General features: G+C 38.4%; 1 protein-coding gene across 2 annotated transcripts; it reads right to left on the reverse strand.

Annotated features, from left to right (window-relative positions):
- Positions 1-4,062: 4,062 nt before the first annotated feature.
- Positions 4,063-24,766, reverse strand: GABPA (GA binding protein transcription factor subunit alpha). 2 transcript variants are annotated; one of them, XM_054065403.1, is made up of 10 exons: positions 24,574-24,766; positions 20,744-20,844; positions 19,032-19,176; positions 18,102-18,186; positions 16,609-16,854; positions 13,416-13,610; positions 12,579-12,635; positions 11,393-11,533; positions 9,866-10,058; positions 4,063-6,843 (listed from the first exon to the last, which is right to left on the reverse strand). In XM_054065403.1, the coding sequence occupies exons 2-10, from the start codon at positions 20,818-20,820 to the stop codon at positions 6,615-6,617; spliced, it is 1,368 nt and encodes a 455-aa protein (XP_053921378.1). In that variant the 5' UTR covers positions 20,821-20,844; positions 24,574-24,766; the 3' UTR covers positions 4,063-6,614. The 2 variants fall into 2 exon arrangements, with proteins under 2 accessions (XP_053921378.1, XP_053921386.1); XM_054065411.1 differs by lacking the exon at positions 24,574-24,766 and adding an exon at positions 23,962-24,371.
- Positions 24,767-24,922: the final 156 nt, after the last annotated feature.

Below are 24,922 nucleotides of genomic sequence, written 5' to 3' on the forward strand. Positions count from 1 at the left end.
AAACAATTTGCCCTGAAGGTCACAGGGAAAACACACTTTCTAGGCACAAGCTAATTTAAGAGATGATGAAAGCACTCCATGAAAACCAGTCTGCACACAGCACATCTTTTGGGAGAAGGGAAAAAGCTGAGCTTCCCAGGAGAACATCCCTCCTGGACTTGTTTCGGCATCAATGCCCTTCGGTAAAAGCACAAGTGCTGAGCTGGCACACTTCCTGGGACCACTGTCAGGGAAAAAAAAAGAGTATTTTTGCCTTTAGTTCTTAAATGTCACCGAAGAGTTTCCAAGGTGACATAAGGAAAGGGTGGGAACAAAATGCTAACTGGAGTAAATAGCTCCAGTAATTCCAAATTATTTGTGAAAGTCAGGCTGACTGGCATGAAGTTTGCAAGTTTCTCTGCAGTGAACAGCATCTGGCCAAACTGTAATTTTGCTGCTGATTGAAGAAAATTAAGATCAGTAGCGCAAGCAATGGAAAACTGCAGGAAAACGGGAGAGCATTAGAGCATACTTCTCTCTAGCAAAAGTTCCTCTATGATCACCAGGCAAAATACAGTTTAAAAAAACAAAGCACAAGATTCATCAGTATGTAGAGGCTTCAGGATCAACGGCTCATTTAAAATGCTTCAGCGAACAATGCTGTAATATAGCAGCCTTTTGGAAGATGTCTGGTCCCCGGGATCACTGCTCACCAGATATATCTGTTAGGTTGATACTGAAAATAATTCTCTATAGGATGCCCAAAGTTTCATCAGAGCAGGTTTTTCAAAACCCTCCAGTGAAGGCCAAATAGTGAGAGAAGAAACATTTCTATGTGTACACTGCTGAAAATGAAAGAGGAAAAACTGTCTGTACCTGTTTACTCTTCCTGGCCTGAGGGAATAATCCCTGCTGGTTTCTTTAGTCAGCAGCAAGAGAGGATATAATCAAGAACTACCTTAACACCATCTGGTTTAGTTACAGAGGCTCTCTGAGATAAGGGGACAGCAGGAGACAGCCCTTTGGCTAACAGTACCACCTGTCCCAGCCAGCAGGCAGCAGCTATGGCTCTCACTGCATTTTCTCAGAGCTGCTTTGGCTGAGTCCAGAGCTTCTTTGCTTCCCTGCATTGTGTTCTCTTTGACGGCACCTTCAGCCAACATCAATGATATACTCGCATTTATATTCAGTCTATTAAAATAACATGTCCAGCCTCACAGCTGACATTTCTGAGCAGCTTCGTACTTCTGAGGAACAAATTTTTATTTCTTCTTTCACTTTTTTTTTCTTTTCAGCCAAGTCTCTCTTAATAATAAATAAAGCACTCCTCCATTCAAGCTTTGTCTGCTGCATGGTGAGATCCAAATCACACAATACCATCTGACCAAGCAAAACTAGGGGTACCACCCCAGCCTCCTTTCCTCTCTTCTTCTCTCTCCGCCCCCCCCCCGCCCCCAGTGTATATATTTATATATAAATATACGTGCATATATATATGTATAAACTTGTATAGCACTTTTCTGTCAGGACATGTTCAGTCGCTCAACACAAGCCAGTTTTAGACCAGTCCCGTGCAAAGGCCCTTTGAATGCCCTGGCAGTATCCAGGCAAAGGCTATCTGTTCTCTTTGTACCTGCCAGCCTCGTCTAGCTTGCCTGCTGGTCTGAGGCAAAACGCACATCTGTTGTCACCTGTGTGGTTTTATAAGCTTTTTACAATGGTTTTCAAACATTAATTAATATTGCTATTTTTAGCTCAGTGTCTTAAACTTGGTGCGGTACTGTGCTCCGGCTAGTTACTGCCTCTCCTTGCAGAACTATTCTCCTTTTCAGGAACCATCTCAGGAGCAACAAAGAAACTAGTTGTTGAAACTTGTTTTCCAAAATAAATGAGGCCTTTCCATCCCAACACATCCATGCCTATAAATCACACCTCTCTTCTGTTTTTTCCTGGTTATCCAGTTCAGCAAAACTGAGCAAGCAGTCAGTCTGCAAACGTAAAAAGGCTGGATTATGCTTTGCTTTCCTACTTGGCCATCCTGATTTGAGCATGATCATATTTAGCCAACTCCTCAGTTTCACAGAACTTGTGAACACTTATTCTTCGTAAATTTATTTATTCTTTAGGTATAACTGCCGAAGGTGTTGGAAAGGTGGTGGAACAGGAATGACAGGCACATCTCTTCTCCATAAGCCCTACTCTACATTAAAAAGTATCTCCAACTGATTTTTTTTCTCTTTTAATTTCTACAGAGTTTACTTCAGGCCTTGTGAATTATTCCCAAGGACAAGTCCAAGCTCCTGTTACAGCTTCTCATTCCTTGTTGGGTGCAGTTCAGGTCATCTTGCTAATTTATGGTTGCAAGCCAACCTGCTTTCCTAGCAGTTCTGCCTCTCTCAGCTGTTTTTAGCATTCCAGAGCCAGAAGATACTCCAGTTACACAGCGAGTTTCCCAGTCTCACCAGCTGTCTCTAACCTCCCTTCACTGAGTTCAATGGGGAAATCAAATTCCCCAGGTGGGTATTGTAGATTCCAGCATGGGGCAGTTTCTGTAAAGCCCAACATGTTGGCAAGGCCACTTTGAGTTTCTGGTCTAAAACATTACTTTTATGGGAGAAAAAAAATAAATACCTTTTCTGTCCTAACCTTGAAGTTTAAAGAACTGCTCCTCGCAGGTGTCTTTCTCCCTACTTACTCTCATCTCTTGCATTCCTACTCTTCCAAACTGATTTTTTTCCAGGCATGCTGTTTGCAGCTTTCACTCTTTTTAAACATACTCTTTCCTCATTGTCTTTTGCAGCTGAATCTTTTTGCAAACCCAGTTCCTATGAAGCCCTTCCTGTGGAGTCCTTGAAAATGAGAATACTGAAAAACCTAAGCTTAATTGTCAGCTAGCTATCACTTTTTTAATCTCAAAATACCAATCTAGTCAGTAAAATTATTCCCCATAGATGTGTATGAATGGATCTTACGTGGCACTGCTTTAAAAACATAAAATCCCATAAACCCATGTCAATGGACCTTGTGTCACCCTTCCTTCATTGCCAGGCAATGGAGCCGCATGTCCAATTATTTTTGATTAAGACTGATAACTGCAAGCTGCTAGTTTTTAATTCCCTATATCCTTCCAATAAAAATTTTAGTCTGAGAACGGGAATCCCAAAAGAAACTCCCACTGGCACAAAGATACTTATAACTATAGACACAAACAAAAAGGTCCTCAATTAATGAGATACTGAGCATTTGTAAGTGTTCTTTAAAAGAAGGCACACAAAGTACAGAAGTGTTCTAAAAAAAATTATTTTCAGTCCATTCCATGCTGTTGCTGCTGAGCTAAACATAAATGTTTTGAAATCAAGTGATCTGGTAGGTTTAAAGATGACAAAATATTTCAGTCTTGAATTTAGCAGTCCAGATGGAGGAGTTCAGAGGTATAACAAGAATATTTCTCTTGAGACACGATGTAAAGAAAAAAGGTAATACCAGTTTTATCTTCTAACAAGGACGGCACTAAGCACTGAGCTAGTGGGCCCTGTGAAGTAAGTGGGGCTATTTGCAAGGAGGAAATGAAGTCCAAAGATCGACATGAACTCTTCCAATTTAAACACTTCTAAAAGCAAAAATCTAATGATTTTACAGGACTCCATTTTGTCCTGCTGCAAAGTTTCCTTCATTATTTTTATCAAAGCACCACACCGTTTTGAGGCTTAGAATTAAGGTGTTAAAGAAAGCTGTTACAGTAAAGAAGAACGCAGAGTTCCAGTTTAAAAGTAGACACACATAGCCAAGTACTGAATCAAAGAAGATACATCTTCAGAAAATAAGTTTGCCTTCTTCCTATAATAAGCTTGTGATCTTCAGAGCAATGAGAAGAAAGTACATGTGTTCATCTTTAAACTGGTTGCACCTGAATGACATTATAAACAGCCTTCTGAAACACTAAGAAGTCAACAGGCATTAGCTGTATAACATTTTTATTTTACTATATTGACATTTTATGCACAAATATTTTATCAGAGTAAAAATAGAAAATAATTGTTTCATGTAAAATTACCAAAAAAAAAATGCAAAACACAAAAGAAATAGATAATTATTAGCAGAGTATAAGTGTCTTTATTTAAAGAGTAAAAAGTATGCAAAAAAACTTCTGTTTTACAAAAAATTTGGGATATTCTTCCTATGTTTTCCTTCTGGCAGCAAGAGTATAACCTTTGACAATATATTCTACATCTTTTATTTTATCGAAGACATCAAGTTAGTCACAGCCTTCTCCCTCAGTTACAGAGAATGTGACAGTGATTTTATACTGCTTGAAAGATTCCTTCTTTGCTAATTAGAACACGGTGGAAAAGCAGATGATCCCACAACAAAGAACCCAGAGGACTATCATACCTACTGAAAAGCTGCGAAACAATAATCGGATGTATTTACAAAGGAAGTGTGATATCAAAAGTTTCCCCTAGAGGGCTTAGCATTCAGGGGGATAAAGTATTCATACATTTCAATTCTGCTGTTAGTTTATCCTCCCACAGTCCAGTTTGATGTAGAAAGTGCATCTTTTAAGGTCCTCTTCATTTTATACTGTATTTTAGTGAAAAAGGCCTCTCACAAACTCTGCTAAATAAAACTAGTGACTTGTACTGGACTTCTGTTTAGCAACGGAGTGGTGTTACATACACAGCCCCCGCCACAGATCTATCAGATTCACCTCACTTGCAGTAAGCCAACCTGAATCTACTCATACAAGTCACCTCAAACACTTGCCAACTGGTGGGACTGGACTACTGGAACAGTAACAAATGGATTAAGGGTTGACCTCTGGTAACAGATGCATTTACATATTTTGCTCAGGGCTTAAGACATTCTTAAAACAAAATAAAACCAGCATGCTCAGTAGATGGGAGCGCTTTAAGAGCCCAAGAATGACAACTGAAAGAAACTGGCAAAAAGAAAAAAAAAAATATATAATCCTGATGATGAAAAAAGTATGCCCTAACTACATGCAAGATCTCTAGTTAAGCAAAAACTGTCTGCAGATGAACCTATAAACAAGCTTCGTCCTCAATTCATGTTTAAAATAAACGTCTTCTGTGTTCTCTGCCCTCTCCCTGCAAGCATGACCATTCTTCTTCAGACCAAAAGCAACAGTCCAGTGCTTTCACTACTCAGCATTAACACACTTTATGATTAGAACCTTACTGTACAAACACTTTTGATTTAAGGTTTAAGAGTAGCTCTATCTCTCACAGAAGTAAAGGTTTTCCTTTATACATTTTTATTTTAATTGTTAAATGTTACCAGAGGGTGGTTCTCCTATAAAAAGCTAAAAAATATGCATGGTGACATAATATTTATACTGTTTAATAACACGTAGGGGCAAACCCAGAACTGCACAATTTTCAGCCATCAAAAGAAACAGTCTAATAGGCATCAGTACAGAAGCTCACAAGTTGCAGCCTACTTTTTACTGCATGTGTAAGTTTGCATGAAGTCCTACTCTCTGTAGCTCAGAATTCAGTTTATATTCCAACTATTTCTAGTCATCTTCCAGACTTCAAATTACACCTGGCTCTGGAGCATGCATTTGGTTTATGAAGCTTCAAATCATTACCTGAAGTTCAGAAAAAAACTAATTTCAAATAGAAAATTACACATATTTGTATTTTAAAAGAAGTCAGACTGTACAATAATTTGGAAACCAAAATTCAGTTCTCTGTAAAATAATTTTCAGCCTGCATTTTGTTTCTAAATGGGGACTATTGACTGTGATTAACTTCAGTCTTCAGTTACTAAGGTTGACTACTGTGCAGGTACAAGCACCTTGCAGATTGGAGCATTAAACACCTCCCTCACCAAAACAAACTGCTCTTTGGGTGAGGGCTATTTTTTCAAGTTTTCACATCACCTGATGTGGGGGTGGTAGTAGGGGAAGAAGTTTGTCTTCACTTTTTGCTAAATGGCTAGCATATTTGAAAACAGGTAAGTACTTGCCCTCATATATGCATATTATCTACATATTACAATGAAATAGTCATAATTGGCTTTTCACCCAAGCCGGATCTAAACCTGGACCTCCTTCAGTTCTGTCTAGTCTTAATTTTCCTTTGCTTATAAACACAGAAGCTATTTTAAGAACCTGATGCTCTGTAACTTTTAAAGTGTCTTTTGGCTTTGCCTGATTAAATGAGAACAATGAACATGTTTAGCTTTGAAAACATCAAATGTCATTTGGTAGTTCAGCAGAGAATAAAAGACTGGAAAGGACTGAGTTCAGACAACTGATCAGCCTGCCTTCTGTAGGTATTTATTTTCATTAAGAGCACTGCAAAAATTACTTTGCAGAGCTATGGACATCAAACACTGACCAGCCCAACCTTTCTCACAAATCTCAAATTGCATACTGTAGAGGCCCTGGCTCAAAGATGCAGAAGTTGTGGTGATCCCTTAACTTATGCTGAAATATATGCTGTTAAAAAGATCCAAATTTACATGAGTCCCAGTTCTTTGTAGAAAATCATGCACTACATTGTACTGTCAAGAAACAAAAGAAGCTTCCAATTCTGATAAAGGTAAGAGCAGCAACTGCTCTGGTTATACAGGAAAGGCCTCAGGCTCCCACTTCCAGGTCCCAGGGTTTAATTATCTTTCTCTGTTTGCAGGGATGCGGTAGCTAGTGCCACTGCTGTAACTGGCTGTGCAATCCCATGGAGCTGCATCTTGGCTAGTTTCTTCTGTTCACATTCTGTGACCAACCGATTCAACTCTGCTGCGCTGTATCCTATCAGAGTTTTCAAGTCGCAGACAAATTTGTACACAAACCTCTTGCCTTGCACTTTGCAGATCATGTCTCCATCATAGTAATACCTGTAAAAACAAATAAAAGGAAAACAAAAAAAAAAAAAAGTCAATGTAAACCTTAAGCATCAGTACCTTCCACACACATTAGTCAATTACTTAAGGTCGCTCAGAGGCCAAAAGAAGCAGCTTTTTCTTGTCATGGATCTCATATAATTTCATACACCAAGGTAAGAGGTTTGAAAGCTGTTCCTGCAACTCGAAACATTACAGAGAAACAAAACACAGTAATTTTATAAGCTGTAGGAAATACCAGTTCAGAAATTAAGGTCTCTGAGGAGTTGAAAAACAGCTTGGTGAGGGTAGGGTCTAAGTTTTATACAGTGCTTTGCTTTAGTAAGAAAATGTCTCCTCCCCTCATTATTGTCTTTCGCTTTCTTTACTCTTGTCTCTGCTTTTCTCAGGAAAAAACTGACATTGGAAACAGTTTGAAAATTAGCATTGTGGCTTTTACGATAGTAAAGCAGCCATTCTTTCCCGTTTGTTATAGTTAATTTTTTTCTTTTTTGTATAGCTCATATGCTGGCAAAACTGCATACTTTGCCTTTATTTACAACTAATAATGACTTCTCAGCATGAATACTTTTTACATTGTGTCACGGAAGAGTTATCAGACTGACCAGAAATGCAGTAAAGGTAACAAAGTCCGTATAACCCACTACACTCCAGAGACACTTCAGACAGGACCAATAAAACAGAAGTTACAATACTACAATTTCGTTTCTTTTCTTGTCTCACTGCAGGCATTTATAGAATGCATGTTACATTTCTATTAAGAAAACCCAAGTGGCTGGGACATAACTTGGACTTGATAAGCTTCACAAGCTTCTGATAAATTTGAAAAAAAAAAAACAATTAAAAAAACCAAAAAAAAACCCCAAACAAAATACCACCAACCAAAAAGAGAAGAGCAGGCAATTTAATGTCCTGAAAATCATCACCCAAATGTAGTACAAAATAGCCCAGATTTCTTGACTGTCTAAAGCTCAGTCCTCTGAGCTTATAAAGCAAAGATGATTCTCATTCACCAGCAATACTTAATCAATTAAAAGACTAACTTTTGTCATCTAGCTCTAATGGAAAAGTGTACAGGAAAGTAATTATTTTTCAAGTCTCACTTCCCTAGTGGATAATTAAACAGATGCTGTCTTTAGAAAATTTACCACCATGTATGTAACAAAAAAGCTCTTCTTCCCTTTTTCACCCTGCCCTAGTTTCTGCACTGCCTGTTTTTTCCTACAGTTGGGCAGAAGTAGCGCATTTCCCAATAATATCAACATCACTTATTGTATTAATCAACAATTGACACAGTAATTTCAGTATATTAAACAAAACACATTACCATTTTTGTTTTAATAAATCCTTAGCTTGACAATGGCATTTATCATGGAAGTAGCAAGAAGCATTAACCGTCCCTTCAGACATTTAAGTGTTAGAAAATATCATCAATATTGATGCAGCCGCCAAAATGGCAACATTTTGAGAAATGTGATTTCTGTAATTCTGTGACTAAAATATAAATGCAAAACTTCTCTAATAGTGATTTATGCAAATTACTGTGCTGACATCTGTTTAATATCCTAGTGATAAGAATAGTACTCTAAAGTTCTTCAGCTGCCTTTGACATCTTCTGTGGAGTTTGCTGACAAAATGCAAAAAACATTAGCATCATTTAGATAATTTTGATGTTCCAGAAAGTCTTCACATACACCTTCCGTACACAAATGCAAATGCAAAGATTCACAAAACCAGACTGCAAATATGCGAACGGTACTGCAACAACACAGGCTGGGGAGCAGTTCTATGGGAAAGGCCCTGCTTTGGGCAGGAGGTTGGATCAAAGACAACCCGAGCCCTTTAACACCTGAGGCACTCTGTGATCCTATAAAAAAACTATATGTTAAATAATACAATAATAACCATACAAGAACAGACTAAAAATGCATGGCCAGCAGGTCGAGGGAGCCGATTCTCCTCCTCTACTCCCTTCTCAGGAGAAACAACGCAGTGAAAAGTGGAAATGCTGAGAGGTAAATCTTAGATCTCAGACTTCAACCAAGATGCAACTTCACAAACATAAAGAGTTCTTAAAACCGCTTTAATATCTACAGCATTAGGCAATAAACATTCTTCTTAAAAACTTCGCAAGAGAAACAGATTTAACTATACCAGAATAAGAAATCAAAAGTTCAGTCTTAATGATTTCAGAGAACTTGGATGAATCTTTGAATTATTCCAGAGGACCAAAGAATCATAGTAAAAGGCTTAATTCAGGAGCTATCATTCTTCCCCTCCTCAAGCATATCAGATCACCTACAGTGATTCAATTCATTTTACCAATGCCAAATTACAAAATCATGATGGAATGAAGACTGCCCGAGATTCTTCAGATGATAAAAGTTCACTATGTTGGAATCGCAACAATTGTTACAACTTCCCTGTCAAGTGTTTTTTTAAATTTAACATCTCTATTATAAGAGCAATAGAATGGATCAATGAATACTTGAACTACTTTGTTACATACAGAATTCTACTGAAATGTACATAATTACAGAAAAGTATTCACTTTATACCATAACAAAAGTAAGAGGAACATGAAGAAGTAACACCGTAGAACATAACAAAAAGTCATTAATTCACAGTATTCACATATTTCTGTATCTTTGAACATAAATGAATATTGTTTGTCACATTACTGAAAGCATAAATGCTAAAGATACGTCAAAAAGAAACATATTTCTGAAAGTGAGCTCCCCAAATTAACTATCAAGTCAGAGTTCAATAATCTTGAAAAAAGAAAATACATTTTCAAATACTCAAGAAGTTATTGCTTGAGCTTATTTAAAAAAAAAAAAACCACAAAAAAACCTTGCCCCTGAGACTAACACAATCTGATGGGAAGGAATAGCTTTCAGAGGATCTGTTTATTCCTTTACAAAAAAGGCCACAAATTTGCATTACAATAGTTAAAAATAAGGCAGCCAAGTGAAGCAAATCACTTCATAGCTGATCAGTTCCTGAAGTTTCTTACCTCAAAGCCCGACTAAGCTTCTCGTAGTTCATCGTGGGTTTGTTTTTCCGCTGTCCCCATTTTTGTGCAACCAGTTCAGGTTGATTGAGTTTAAACTCTCCTTCGTCACCAACCCAAGAAATACAGTCCCGAGCATCTTTATCAGTGAGAAGTTCTAATAAAAACTGCCACAACTGGATCTGGCCGTTGTTTCCTGTTGAAATAGGGATAACAAGATCCATTTCAGGTAATTCTTTTCACATTCTCCTCATAGCTGAAAATTCTCAACCAATATTAAAGCAGGCCAACATAGACTGTAAGACGGAAGGAAAACTTGCACTTAATTAATTTCTCCAATTATTCTCTTGTAAACATTTTCCAAATCCACTAGTATTAAAATCTATTTAAAAAAAACCTGATGAATACAGAAAAAAAATATTCATGATTTCTCATAAATGTGTACTTAGAATTTAATGGAAAAATATATAACACTACACATAGTAATTTAGACACATATGTCCTTCTGAAATAGCCGGAGCTGCTTATTCCTCTTCAGGCATATACACATATGTATTTATATACATAACAGAAGTTGTTTTTTAAAAAAATAGCTTAGACTCCAATTTCCAACACAAAATATAAGAAATGCAATCCACCCCCCGCCAAACTTCAGCTTAAGAACAACATATCATCTTCCATGTCTGATCATTAAGAGTTCTTTTTAACTCAAGTATCTGCAGTTACATTTCTATATGCTCAACAAGATACAGACAGCAGACCTGATGTCTAAAGGGAGAAACACGGAGTATTCCCCACTGACATCAGCCAATAAATCTTGGCCTAAGAATCCTGAACAACATCATAAGACTTCTCCAGAGAGTTTAAAACAAATAAAAACTCAAGGGAAGGATAGGAAAGGATTTATGAGAGAAATCCACTGTGCAGAGAAAAAAAGAGAAAATGTTGACAAGAAAAATTAAGATAAAGAAATCGAGTTATTAAATATCAATGAGTATGTACAAATAACAGTAATTCCAAAAATAAACTGCAGGTATAGTGTGCAGTTTTCCAGAAGGCACATTCATTTTAAAAAACAGGAATCTGAAACTTGCTGAATTATAAATTCACGAAACTCGAGGAGAGTGGGCAGGAGGACGGGACCAAGTGGAGCAAGTAGTAGCTAGGCTAGGGTTCTACAACGTACAGTTTATTTTCTCCCCTTTCTGCTAATACAAAGTGGAAAGAACTTAAAAGCTTGACTAAATGACTAAATGCTATGCTGGAGTTTGAGAGGACAGACTGTTAAGTGACAGGAAGAGAAACACTTTTATGCATCTCATTTACTGCAGGACTCCAAAGCTGCAGTATCACATTAACGTAGTGTCTATGAGAGCTAACCCTGCATGTTGTTCTGATATATTTTGTGCACATCCCCATATGGAATTCCACAAACCTCACATTTAGGATGACATGAAGTGTTCTACAAAACTGTAATTCAAATTAATGAGTGTTTACTGCATTTGCATTTAAAAATAATGGAGACAATACCTGTTCTATTCCCAGGGGAACTTCTGTCTTCCCCAGAGATCCTTGGAGCTCTCTGTACTTTAGCTGCCTTTGCACTGCTGTTTATTACTTTAATGGTTGTTGGGGTAGCAGGCTGTACAGATGCTGGAATAATTTGCACAGCTGTAAATTGGAGAACATAGCAGAACATCAATTATAAATTGATAGCACAGAAATAGGCATTTATTATTTACTACCTGTATCATCATAACATCTAGGAGCTAGTTTTTTCCTTTGCTAAAAAGGCACACTATATAAGTCACAATGCTAAGAATAATTTTCAGACTTTTTACCTCTTACAGGGGAAACTGCAGTTTTAGACTTGCAGTAAAGATGCCACATTACAGATAAAACATTTTATTATGATGTGTACTATGTTTCCATTAAAATACTCTCATGCCTTTGTTTTCATCTTTATGCTGTTTCCCATATGATCCACCCCAATGCACCCCTCTTTCTATAACCACTGTAGAACCCACCGTACTTCAAATAGCAATTAAATACCCTTCTATAATAGCTGTGTAAGAGGATACAAATGTCCATAACAAGGTGGCTCTCTAGACTGGCTTCAACTAGACACAGATCCAGGATATGAAACACAGTCTATCTATCCTTATACATTATAAGCTGCTTAAAAGTGGTCTGAAAATTGATTACTTTTAATAATTGCTGACACTGCTTCAGCTGGAAACATAGGTTTCAAATAACCAGAAAGTAACTGCAAATTTTTTTTTTCTATTGTTGGTTTCTAAACAAGTCCTCTCTTCCAAAATCCCTTTCAATTTCTTAGAAATCCTTTCTGTTGAAATCATAACATTTAATATATCCATTTATTAATGCAATATACAACCTAAAAAAATCCAGAATAACTAAAGATCTCAAATATGTATCCCAAACAGTGTACTTAAAGAGAGTGGAAAACCAACCATCCAAAATGGAGGCTAGAAACTTTCGTAGCTCAGGTTATACACCATGTTTCGGCCAAAACCAAAATATCAAGGCACCCAATGCTTTGCTTCGAAGTCTAAAATATGCCCCACTCCCCTCACCAAAATCACTCTCTCAATTTATTTTCAAATGGTTATACTATTACAGCCCTTAACCGAAGTACAGTGCTAAACCTGCAAACAGTTAACTGTGTGAATTAGCTACTGGTAGAAGTACTTACGCTGATCAATAGTAACAGTGGCTATTTCTCCAGAGTGTTCTTGGCTAGCCAACACATCTGCAAGTCAGGGGAAAAAAAGTTTTTACTTAACCGACAGATTTCAAGTCACAGGGAGTTCAAAAACTTTTATATTTCATAGAGAGAAGAAGTAGAACTTGTTATCCATTTGCAAGAGACATGCATAGCTAATGGTGTCATGAGTAGAGACATTTAACATCTGACATTCAATTTTTAGAAATAAAGATGTACATGGTGAATTTCGAGGTATCTTGTGCATTCTCTATCCCCTAAAACCTTTATCTATATTATTTAAATGAAGATGGAAATAGATTTTAGCCTGCCAAGTTACATCCAAGCACCGCAAATCCGAAATGCATGTATATATTATTGTACTATTCACATACAATGCATCAATTATTAGTTGTGTTGTGTCCAGTCTAAGGATTTCATTGCCTGTGCTTAATAATCTTTACTTCTATATGACAGATATGTACATTAAATAACTCACAATCAATATTTAATTATAAAACCGTCAAATTCAGGAGATGCACAAACTAAAAATCTTTATTAAAACAAAGGAAAAATCATCAGTCACTATTTCCTAGTATTTACGAAGTTTGATGAAAGATGGGCAAACAGTGTTTAGTATGCGGATATGTTTCATAACAGCAGACATTCTCACTGTTATCTTGCATTGATGCCCTCATTTTTACTGCCAATATTAAACAGAGGAAAACCAACGGCTTACAATTGTTTTGATCTTTAAAGAAAGAAAGAAAAAACAGAGAAGAGGGGAGGAGAAATAAGTAAGATCAGTTACAGAAAAATCTCCCGTACACTTCCGAAGAAGCTCCAAATGGCTCCAGAGGATTTCTCCCCGTGGGACGCGCTGGAAGAAGTCTTCTTGACTGAGGCTGCAGAGCTCTCGCCCAGGAATGCTGAGTGAATTGAGGTCAATGTCAGTCATGCTGAACTCCTTCATCACCCATACCACCCAGTGGAGCACCTGATCTGTTGACCACTGCACTGGGTCTGGGAAGAGAGAGACAAAGCTGCAAATCATCCCATTACATACTGTAAGGTTCCTCCTCACTGAGGACACAGAGCTTGTCCTTACTGAAACTGATAAGGAGAATAAAATACAAGTGGCTACTAACCCACAGCATTCAAACAAGCGGAACCTAGAATTCCTTTGGGGATATGACCTTTTCTGAGGGTCTTTTAAAGAACTTTATATAAAGGGTTCTTGTTATCTATTTATTTTTTTAAGATGGGCTTTCTCCTAGGCCAGTCAGTGCTGCAATTCAGTTAAAGTTCAATGATGGCATGCTTTCAATTACATTATTAACTTCCATAAAAGTAAATACATAACACCAAGGAGTGCTGTTACTGTGATCAAATCCGACTAGATGGGAAGTTGACTCTATGCAGTGTTGTGGCTCGACGGGAAGAAGCAAAGAGCAGACGAGATTTTTTTTTTTTACTTTTTTTTTTTAGCAAAAGCTTTTGCATCAGAACTATGTCCAGAATTTCTCAAACATGGAAAATTATTATTTTCCTTCTTCCACAGGTTTTTAGCTTCTAAAAAGTGATTTCTCACACAGCAGAATGCTCAGCCTCAAATAGGTTGATCAGCATGTGATTAAGATGAAATATTACATTCTAAACTGATTTGTATTATCCCAGTTTCTAAATTATTTAAAATCACCACTGTACAGGGTTTGGCTGGGACAGAGTTAATTTTCTTTATATCAGCCCATATGTTCCTGTGTTTTATGTTGGTGATCAAAACAGTGTTGGAAGTACACCAGTGTTTTAGCTACTGCTGACCAGGGCTTGCAGAGAGTCAAGGTGTGAGTGAGCCCTAGGAGTGCAACATGACTCACCAAATAAAATATTACAATGGAAGAAGGCTCAGAAGAGATAGACAAGGGTGAACTGCACGTGGACCTCAGAGAATAATGCAAAGAAGCCAACTTTATCGCAACAAAAAAGGAGGCAGAGGGCGGCCTTTGTTTTAGATAAAACAGCTATCAACAGCTGAGTGGATTAGCTGGTGGTGTAAATGTCTCCCTGAGTCATACCGACCAGCGTGGGGAGAGTAAATACATTGCTCAGCTCAAGACAGAGTGCACAAGGTAGAAAACTAGCAAAAGAGTTGTGAAGGCTCCGCCTGGTTTCAACCCAACATCAAGAGGAATCACATTGTCTCTGTGATTGGACAATGTATTACAATTGCTGTATATTTCTATGTGTAACTTACCGTAGTATTGTTATTTAGTATAATTTGTATCACTCTGCTAAATCAGAAATCCCATCTAATATCAACCATTTTCAAGTAAATTTTATATTAAACATTACACCCTCCACACATGGAATATGTAAAAGAACCTGGTCAGAGAGTGTTAGACTCTGACACAAGGCCTTATCTGAATCTCAACTGACCACTGCAGCAAGCAGTCTAGGGGTACACAAGAAATTGGGAGAAGACACAGCCAGGACAGCTGATCCCAGCTAACAAGACAGACATTCCTCATCATACAACAGCAGCAGCAATAAAACCCAAGGGCAGTTTTTCCCCAAAGTAGCCTTTGTACAGAGACTGTCTAGGCATCAGTCTGGTGGAGGTGAGTGATTGCTTTTGCATTGCAAAAATTTGCACTTTCTTTTCTTTTTCCTTCCTTTCTGCTGCTTCCTTCTTCGGCTTTATTTCACATATCAATTAAAATTTTCCTTCTCCCTGGGGACCTTTGCAATGGTACCAAACTTTTGGATTCTATTAGCAGAAACACTTTTAACAGCTAAGAACTAATAATCTCTAGTGAAACCTACCAAACCATAACACAAAGGAAAAGCCATAACAGACCTGCTAAAAGGTAATTTTCTATTTGCAGCAAAATAAAGAAACTTGTTAAGGATATAAGGATGAAGACACTTAACCACTACCTTTCTGGATGATGATCATTCACTGACTGGACTTGACTTTTAAAATCAACATATTCTGTATTTTGAAAAGATTCAAGGAATAATTTCAAATAAATGATTTCTAAGAACTTCACAGAACCAAGGCTCACAACTCTTTGAAGGAAACTGGCCTCTTTTTCTATTTTTAAGATGTATATTTATAAACTTTTACAGTCAGAGTTGTGGGTTACAGGTTTTCTTAAAGCAGCAATCATAATAAAGTTTAACAACAACATTACTAAACATAATAGTAACATGTTTTTAAGTAATCTTCTTATATTAATGGGAGAGCATGCAGAAAAATATCAGTCTGCTCCACATAATGCCTCATAGTTCTTTTCAAACATTCTGTTTCAAATCCCTGATTATCAACAGACAGCATGATGAAAAATATTTTGGAAGTGCTTGCCAAGGAGAATAACAAAGAGACATGAAAAAGACACTGCTTTAGTTATCAAAAATACGTTCAAAATACTGGCAAGCTACATGTCCTACAAACACCTATGGCTTCACTAGAATTCTTAAACACTTCTGAAGACTTCATTTGCCAAATACATTTCATTTTTACATGTTTGCTTAGACAGTCCAGCTTCATGTGCCAAATATGTCTTGACAGTACACTTCTGCAAGTCACAGCTTTTTCCAGTATGTTGAAATCGAGTATGGCTACACAAAATCTGATTTAAGACCATACTCAGCATTCTACAAGCTATGAACCATTTGTTTCAGTACCTTTAGAGGCTATCCCCACTAAGTACTGAGTACACATGAAAAAGAACTTTATCGCTAACATACACATTTTCAAAGAGGGGAGGAAGAAGAAAACTGCTTTTTAAACCACAATGACAAGAAGCAGTCAGCTTCCTGGAGCAAAAAGCACTATTTTAGTGAAACTATTACAAGTATTGATTCTACTTTAATCTTACATCTGCATTATACTTAACCATGCCATAAGAATCCTTCTCTGAGATATTGGAGCACTTCAATTATAAAACCAAAATTAATCACCATTCATGAAAACCCTGCCCCTACCTGAATACACACACACATTATCACGTATTATTACCATAGGGTATTCCGAGGCGCTCCTGCTCCTTTCGGTAGCCTTCCAACGCTGCAGCCCATCGTGTCACTTGTTCGGAGGTTTCATCTGAAATTGTTGTAATATGTTTTGTCCCATCCAAGGTTATCACTTGAGCTTCCTCAACAAGGTGAGCTTCGGCCTCTGCATGATGAGCATCTGGATCAATCACTACCTCCACAGTCTCCACAGGTTTCACAATTTCAAGGATATTTAACTTGGGCTCTATCCCTAGGTACAGAAAGAAAAAACACAAAACTTAAAGATAGCAATACAAATATGACAAAGCACTGTTTTAAAGCTTTCTAACTGATAGGTGTTAGCATACTTATGAAAGAAGCATGACACAAAAAGATGCTCAAATACCTGCAAACATCCTAAATTAAAAGACATATTCTATTACATATAACACACTTTACTAAGGTGAATACAAAGCTGCCCCTCTTCCCTCCTCCAGTATTACAGCTTCCTATTCTATTTAGGTGATCCACTTCACATACGTTGAATAGAATGTTCAGCACGTGGGCATAAAGAACAAGTATTCTGGTCTGTAAGAAATACACCAAAACAAAGGAAAAAAAAGCAGCCCTCAAAAAAAAAAACAGAACAGGCATCCACTCCTTGCACCAAGTGAGAGGCATCTCTTTCAGCCTTTACAGTATTTCCCTGATACCTCTGAGACCTATAAGCAGGAGTTATCGTTTTCTTTCAGTAACCTGTAAGGGGCAGTGTGTTCAACAGCAAGTTAAAAGAAAACTAGAAAATTCTTTGTTTTAAACCCGATCAGCTATTCATATTTTGGTTTTATGTCTGTCATATAAGATACTAGACCACAGAGTTCGAAAATAGGTCTGTATCTATTCTGCAGCAATAAAGAACACATTCACTAATGCTACTAATGCTTTGTACCACCACCTTCTCTGTCATCTTGTGAGAAGGTATTTTTTTCAACCAGTGCCCCACCAAATTTCTAACATTGTATAGAAGATTTTTCTTGTCATTATAATGTGCTAAATAGATAAAAATTACTTCATTTTTTCTGACTCAGTCTGTCATAGAAATTTGCAGTTAGCTGCATAGATTCTTAAACTCTAGTTGTCCAAGAGACACACAAGCTCACTTACCTCACAAAGATGAAACTGTCACCTACCTCGACAAGAATCTTTTGCCTGCTTAGATACTTGGTTCATTATGAGTAACCATTCATCCTTAATGAAAGACTCATACAGTAATTTTCACTATTTGACCCAGGTTTGTCTGTGTTTGGGGCTTTTTCTGGTTTTGTTTTTAATTTAGAAATTGATATGAAGTTACTATGAAAAACATTTCAAATAGCACCAGTTCGTGAGGTTTATTTTAATTACTACTACCTATAACTACCCCAAATTTACAGTTAGAAATAGTAAGGGATTAGGTTTGCTCACAAGCACTCCTACAATATTAATTTGTCTGTAAAACAGACCAACATAACCGCTTACCTTGCCTAGATATTACTTGCACGCTGAGTTGCACTGTTCCATCTGTTTTTACTCCTTGATCAAAAAGACTTCGATCTGGGTCCAGCTTGATAATAGCAAAGAAAAAAAAAGTATTAGGCTCACAGTTGTAACAAACTTATTCTCCTTTAAATTTTAGAAACACTTAATGTCTGCAGCAAATTTTCTGAAAGTGTGCAAATACTCTTAAGTACTACGTAGACATAGTACGCGACAAAGAATTTAATCAGAATTTGAAAATTGCCACTCCATTCTCTTTAAGGTAGTTTCAGTTACAGGGACATCCTGCAGCCTAAAAAAAATAATGCAAGACCTTGAAGTGCCTTCATTTTGTGAAAAGTATCTACAGTTCCTTTTCTCAGTTTTTAATACTTTCATTAAAATGCTTGTCTTTAAAACACTACTCTCCCTGTTGTTTCTGGAGAAGCCACAGATGTCTGGTTACAACTACAAACAAAACACAAATAACACAAATAAAACACTTACGTCTAATGTGTGGTGATGCCTGTGAAAATAGTGCAGGGGGAAATTTCTCAAGTAATGTTTTGCTATCAATGCACCCGAATATACAACCCCTCCCATTTTATTCAGATTCAAAACAGGATTAGACTCAAGAGACTTCAGGCAGCAACAAATGATGTGGGCTACCTCAAAAGAAGATAGAATTGTTGTTGCCCTCATTCTTTCACTTGCAAGGTGGTATTTTTTTGCTTTCACACCCTCACTCCAGGAACTCTAAAAAATGTTTTGATTTTATTCACGCTGAACTAGTGTGTACAAATTAAACAGTCAGATGATAATGAACCTGACACTAAACGAATCATGAATTCCACAAACAATGAAAGAAAGAGACAAAGTATGTAAAGTACTTCTCCATAATGAGGTTAAATTTTTCATAACCTTCCAATTTACCTGGATATCTTGCAGACAAATTTCATGTGCATCCAAGGAACACTGCAGTCTGGGTTCCAGCAGCTTCTTAAGATTTCCAACTGGTTCATTGATGTCAATAGCTTGACTCACAAATTCTGCTGTGGTGTAGGTTTGCTCAACAATGCTTAAATACCAAATTAATACAACAAACCATTACCTACATGTTAATACAGCAGGTATAGAAAAGCTTAAAAAAAGTTAGAAGTAAAGTATATAAAAGGTAATCCTGAGTCTGAAGTCTTGCTATGGTGCAGAAGAACTCTTAGCCCGAGTAGGGATTGAATTACAGAATTTGGACCCATTGATACTACAGCTGTGTAACTCTTCTTTTTCTCTGTCACAGTTAAAAAGCTAGATTAAATACCTAGATTATTTTCAGATCACTGTTTCAACACGTTAAGTCACAATTAGTATCCTATACATTATTAACTTGCATGTACAGTAAACTGATTCTATTTGCCTTGCCTAGGCTGTATTTAAGAGATATTCAAATTAAAAACAAACACAGAAAATTGACAGATAGGGGGAAAAAAAGAAGGAAAAAATTATCCCTCCCATACATAGTAAGTGTCCATGTCTTTTCACCAGTCATAGATAAACTTAACACATATGTGATAACCAAAAGGGATTACAGCAACATGGAGCCTTGGACAAAACATTAGTTACGTGTCATGTTTGTCCTACACTAAAATGTGACTATGCATGTAGGCATTCAGAAACATCAATATTATTGGACTTGTGTCTTAACAATGCCTCAGAAAGTTGTTCTTCTACATTTACACAGAAGGGAATCAGAAAGCATACAGACATAGTCGGTTTTAAGTAGTAACAAAATACTCAAGGAGCTCAGAATAAGAAGAAATAATAATATTAAGTAGCTTTCTATCAGTTGTCCAACAGCAGGTCACCTAACAGCCTCAGCTATTTCTATCCAGCACATTAACTGTCTCTCTCTGCTTTCAAAAACAGTTTTAAAAATTAGAAGGGAAGCATTAGGAACGAAAAAAACAGGCTGAGGTAATTAAGTCAAAGGATACCAGACTTCAGTATCTATGGTTTCAGTGGCCCTAACAACAATATAGTCAATAAATACACAACATCATTTCTGCTCTGTTAAAAACAAACGACCCTTTTAATGGTAAAGCAATCCACTGGAGAAACTGAAAGGTTTGTCTCAATTACAGAGGGATACACTGAAGCTGAAAGGTTTGCAACATGTACATGTAGATGTATTCCTAGAGACATGAAAGTAGGAGAAGAGTACCAAGAACAACATAGCAAGAGAAAACCAAACTGTCTGGGATTTAAGCAATTGAGATTAAAGAATATGGTAGCACTATACCAATTTCTTATAGCGGCTACAGCTGCACTCCAGGAAAACTGCCATTTAATTAGATAAAAAACAGAAAAATATGAGAGAGCAAAAGAAAAACTAAGAAATTTGTATTCAGCAAGCTGAAAAAAAAGTGGAGACAATCAACAGCAAGATTGTGGAGATAATACTTGAGACAGTTACTTCTGCCAGTTACCTTGGCCCAGCTACAAAACACTTATACTTATTTCTTATCCATGGCCACCTATAAAAAAGTGCACAATACCCAACAATCTGAAGAATCAAACTTCGTGTGTGCCAAGAAAACAAATAAACGAATTGCAGCCTAACAAGACCAAAAATCAAAGACGGTACATACCTTTCTTCAGTGCATTCTTGTTTCTCAGTTCCATCAATTTCTATTTCTATCAGCTCCTCTGCCTCTCTCTTAGTCATGGCTAAAATTTCTTAAGAACAGAGCTACGAAGAGAAAAATATTGTTTTTTATGAGTCACAGACCAACAAAACAGAAGTTGGGTTGTGTCCTGTCAAGCATTTTTTAAACCAAATACCAGCACAGCTTTTTAAAAGACAGAATTCACCTAAAAAACAAAGGCAAAAGCTAATGCAGATTTTGCAAAACATATAACAATACCTGTTCCTCAAACAAATATTCCAGGGGCAAATTCAAGACTATAAATTTACATCAGCACAGAGCCCGAAGCCTGATGTTCTTGGAGACATCCAAATTTACTGACTGGTTTTGTTATGGGCCAGATACAACTTTAATGTCTGTTCACAAAATCTTTTGAAAATTCTTTGAAAGTAATACATATTTTGCTATCTAGATTCAGCTACATTCTAACTTCCTAGCAAGGCTGAAAGATGCTAGATAGGAGATCCATGGTTTCCTCATAGGTAAATAAACTCAATAATAAAGTGATTATTGACTGTCCTATCTTTCCACCCATCCTTCTCATGGGTGATCACTTGATGATATGTGCATAATGAATGCATCTTGATAAGTCAAAAACTAACACAGTATGTTAGCAATTAAAAGGGAAGCTATTCTGTGATAATGTCCCCACTGACACCACAGATTTTCATGCCATGTGAAAACTGGAGTCTGTCGGAACATAAGGGGGAATGAAAGAACAACAGCATTTGGTCTGTAAAGACAGAGTTTGTATAAGACTATCATGTTTCACTAACCATCCCATACACCATGAGCATGAAATACTCACAATAAAGAGCTGGGACAAATTATATTAACAGTTTACAATAAATAACACCACCAACTCACAGAAAAAGGAGTAGAAATGAAGAGCAAAAAACCACAGCAGAAAAAGCGAACCATGCTACTATTTAAATATTCACAATTGAAGAGATTAGCAAGGTTCCTAACCTGGAATCACTCTTTTTCAGGGACCACTCTATCTCAAACCTAAATGTTAGTAAGAGAATTTATTAAAGACAAGTTAATAAAGGGAACTTACTAAACTGTAAAACTCCACAAAAGGAATATTAACCAACTAAGTTGCACAGTTGAAAAGGTTTAAAGAAATTCAATCTACTCATTTATCTTTTTCAAAAGCTATTATGTAAAATTAGTTTTTCATCCAAGTGTACATGATACTAATTTGTAAGAAGCTACCAGGGCCAGACAGGAAGCAAACAGAGCCTCATGAATATCTCACCCCTGAAAGCAAAACCAGAATCTGTTCTGCTCACAGACCTGGCTCCATGAAAATCACCTAAATACCAGGGTAGGGCCCACTGAACCAGAGGGCTAGTGCCCACCGAACAGGGCCCTAGGAGTCCAATTTCCCCATCACTTAATCTTGTATATCATCTTCACAATAAACATGGAAGAATGAAGCATGACTTTTGAAGAATGCAAACAAGCTTAATTAAATACCTGAAAGAACTGACACCTGTATGGTTACAGGTGATCTGTCTGTTAAAAGATTCATTGAAGCTAAGGTTTGAGCAAAGTCCCTCACTAAAAACTCGTAAAGAAGCTAACTGTTATCACAAAAAAGGGGGGAAATTCCTTCCTGTGTTAGCAATCACATTAAAAACCCCAAGCAACAAGAGTAAAGTGTTTTTTTTCTTTTTTGGTTGTTTTTTTTTTCGTGAGGAAAGGAGTTTACCAGTAAGGTCACAAAAGGGGTTAGGCCAGGACTTCTAGTCCTTGACATAGTTGTAAGTCATTTACCGAGAAAACTACAGACCTGCAGAAAGAACTCACAATTTTTAATTTCTGGCAGGAAACATTCAGGATTGGTAAATGCAAAGTGAGGCATGGTAAGTAAATATTATATAATGATATCGTAACTGTAGAGGATTAGGTTACAGAGATATTCTGAAGTCCCTATGGATTGGACTCCAAACTGGCAGCTAGTATGTGTTCACTCACTCTTCAAAGGTGGTTTGTGGTTCAACTCGCAGGCTCTACTGTATTTCTGGTTACCCTGGCAAGGTAGGAGAGGGAAGCACAGGCACAGACAGCATGTACAGAAAGAAGAAAGATGTTTCCACTAAGCACAGATGCAAGCAAGGGAGATGACAGGTGGAAAGAGGAAGAATAACATCATGAAAACATGTAAAGTCATTAACAGTTGGGAGAAACCTAATGGGGAAAATTATTCACTCTCTCAAGTGCCAGAATAGAGAGGTTTCTGATGATATAAACATTTCATACAAAATCTAGCAAAATTTGTTGCTACCAGATGATGCAGAGGTTAAAAACGTATATAGGTTCAGTTGGAACTAAGCTTCCTGAACCCTCCCTGAAGGCCACTGAGAAACATGAGAACTCAAACAGCCCTGTGTGCTAGGATGGTCAACATGGTAGCAATACTACAACAGCAACACTTTTTTTTTGGGAACACATAAATCCATGCTCAATTTGTGGAAGGTACAGCCTTCCAGTTTCTCTTGGCCTTCAACCTAAGAAGCCCTAAAATCTGTAATCCAAGAAGTAATCTGACCATAATGCTCAACACAGACTTACACTAACGTAAAAGACAGTACCTGTCAACAGAGCTTATTTTTCCCTGCAGGACAGCCCAGTGCTACTCCACTACTTTTTATAGTTTGGCTTTTGCAGTCAGGGGAGAAGTTTCAGTGTTTAGTTAAGATCTGTCCTTTCTTTTCCCTTGAATGCAAGGAATTACACAAGTAACAAGCCTATCACGATACAAGCAGAAACTACTGGTAGGATTAGCATTTGCTGTCTCATGAGGTAATTGTGAATTTGGGGCAACTACCGAAGGCCATATGCGTTATCAGCTGATATTGATGCCAAACTACTGGACATATTTGTGTTCCCAAGAAGTGTTGATGGAGAGTTTGGTACTATCCATCCCAACTATTATTTGAATTGGTAAATACTGCCACAGATTAGGTAATGAAGTGGACAACTTATCATTTATGAGTCAGAGATCTTATAAGTCATCATACAGTTTGGATTTAAGAAAAGGTGGTGGACCACTAAATGGACAGGACTCATGCCAGATTTCAAATGTTTTCCTTCCTCATTAACAGTCAGAAAACGAATCTGAACTGGGAGAAAAGCGGTTGTGCAGCACGTACCTGGCTGAACACCAGAGAGCAAACCAAGTAAGACGTCAAACACCCCCTTTAAGTTTTAACAAAAAATAAGTTTTCACAAGTGGAGATGACAGAATAGTTTGGGTTGGAAGGAACCTTAAAGATCATCCAGTTCCAACCCCCCCACCATGGGCAGGGACACGTCTCACTAGACCAGGTTGTTCAAAGCCCCATCCAACCCGGCCTTGAACACCTCCAGGGATGCATCCAGAGCTTCCCCGGGCAACCTGCGCCGGTGCCCCTGGGCTCGGAGGGGGCCCAGAGGGCCGGGGCAGCCTGGCTCGGCCCCAGGCAGGGCGGGAGGTCCTCTCCTCCCTCGAGGCCCCACGTTTCCCGCCGGTTCCATTTCGCGGTCCCGGAGGCACCCAGGCCCCGCGATCGGGGTCTGCCAGGCCACGGTGAGGCCGCTGCTCCCCGCAGGCCCCGGTTCTCTCTCCCTCTGTCCCCGCAGCCCCCCCGCCCGCTTCCCCCCCTTCCTCCCCGCGGCGCCTCTCGTCGTTGTTTGAACCCGAAACGGAAATGAGACTGGCGGCGCCGGGCACAAACGGAAACAAAACACGGGGCTGGGCCGGGCCGCACTCGCCGCTCGCTCACCTCGGCCGCCGTTCCCGCCGCCCGGGCACCGAGCGCGGCGGCCGCACAGACGCCTCCCGCGGCCCCGCCGGCTCCGTCCGCCGCCCGCGCCAGAGGGGAGGCCGCGCGCGACCGCGATTGGGCAGCGCGCGGCCCAGCGCGGGAGGGCGCGCCCACACCGCCCGCGCGCCAGCGGGAACTACAGCTCCCGGCGGGCCCCGCGCCCGAACGGGAACTACAACTCCCGGCGGCTCCCGCGCGCCGCCAATCCGACAACGCGGGTGGGGGGGAGGTGCTGGTACCACCGCCACCCCTTTTCCTCCAGCGTGGTAGCGCGAACTACAGCTCCCGGCGGCCCTCGCGCGGGAAG

The sequence above is a fragment of the Cuculus canorus genome, chromosome 1 (genome assembly GCF_017976375.1).
Source record: "Cuculus canorus isolate bCucCan1 chromosome 1, bCucCan1.pri, whole genome shotgun sequence".
Classification (NCBI taxonomy): domain Eukaryota; kingdom Metazoa; phylum Chordata; class Aves; order Cuculiformes; family Cuculidae; genus Cuculus; species Cuculus canorus.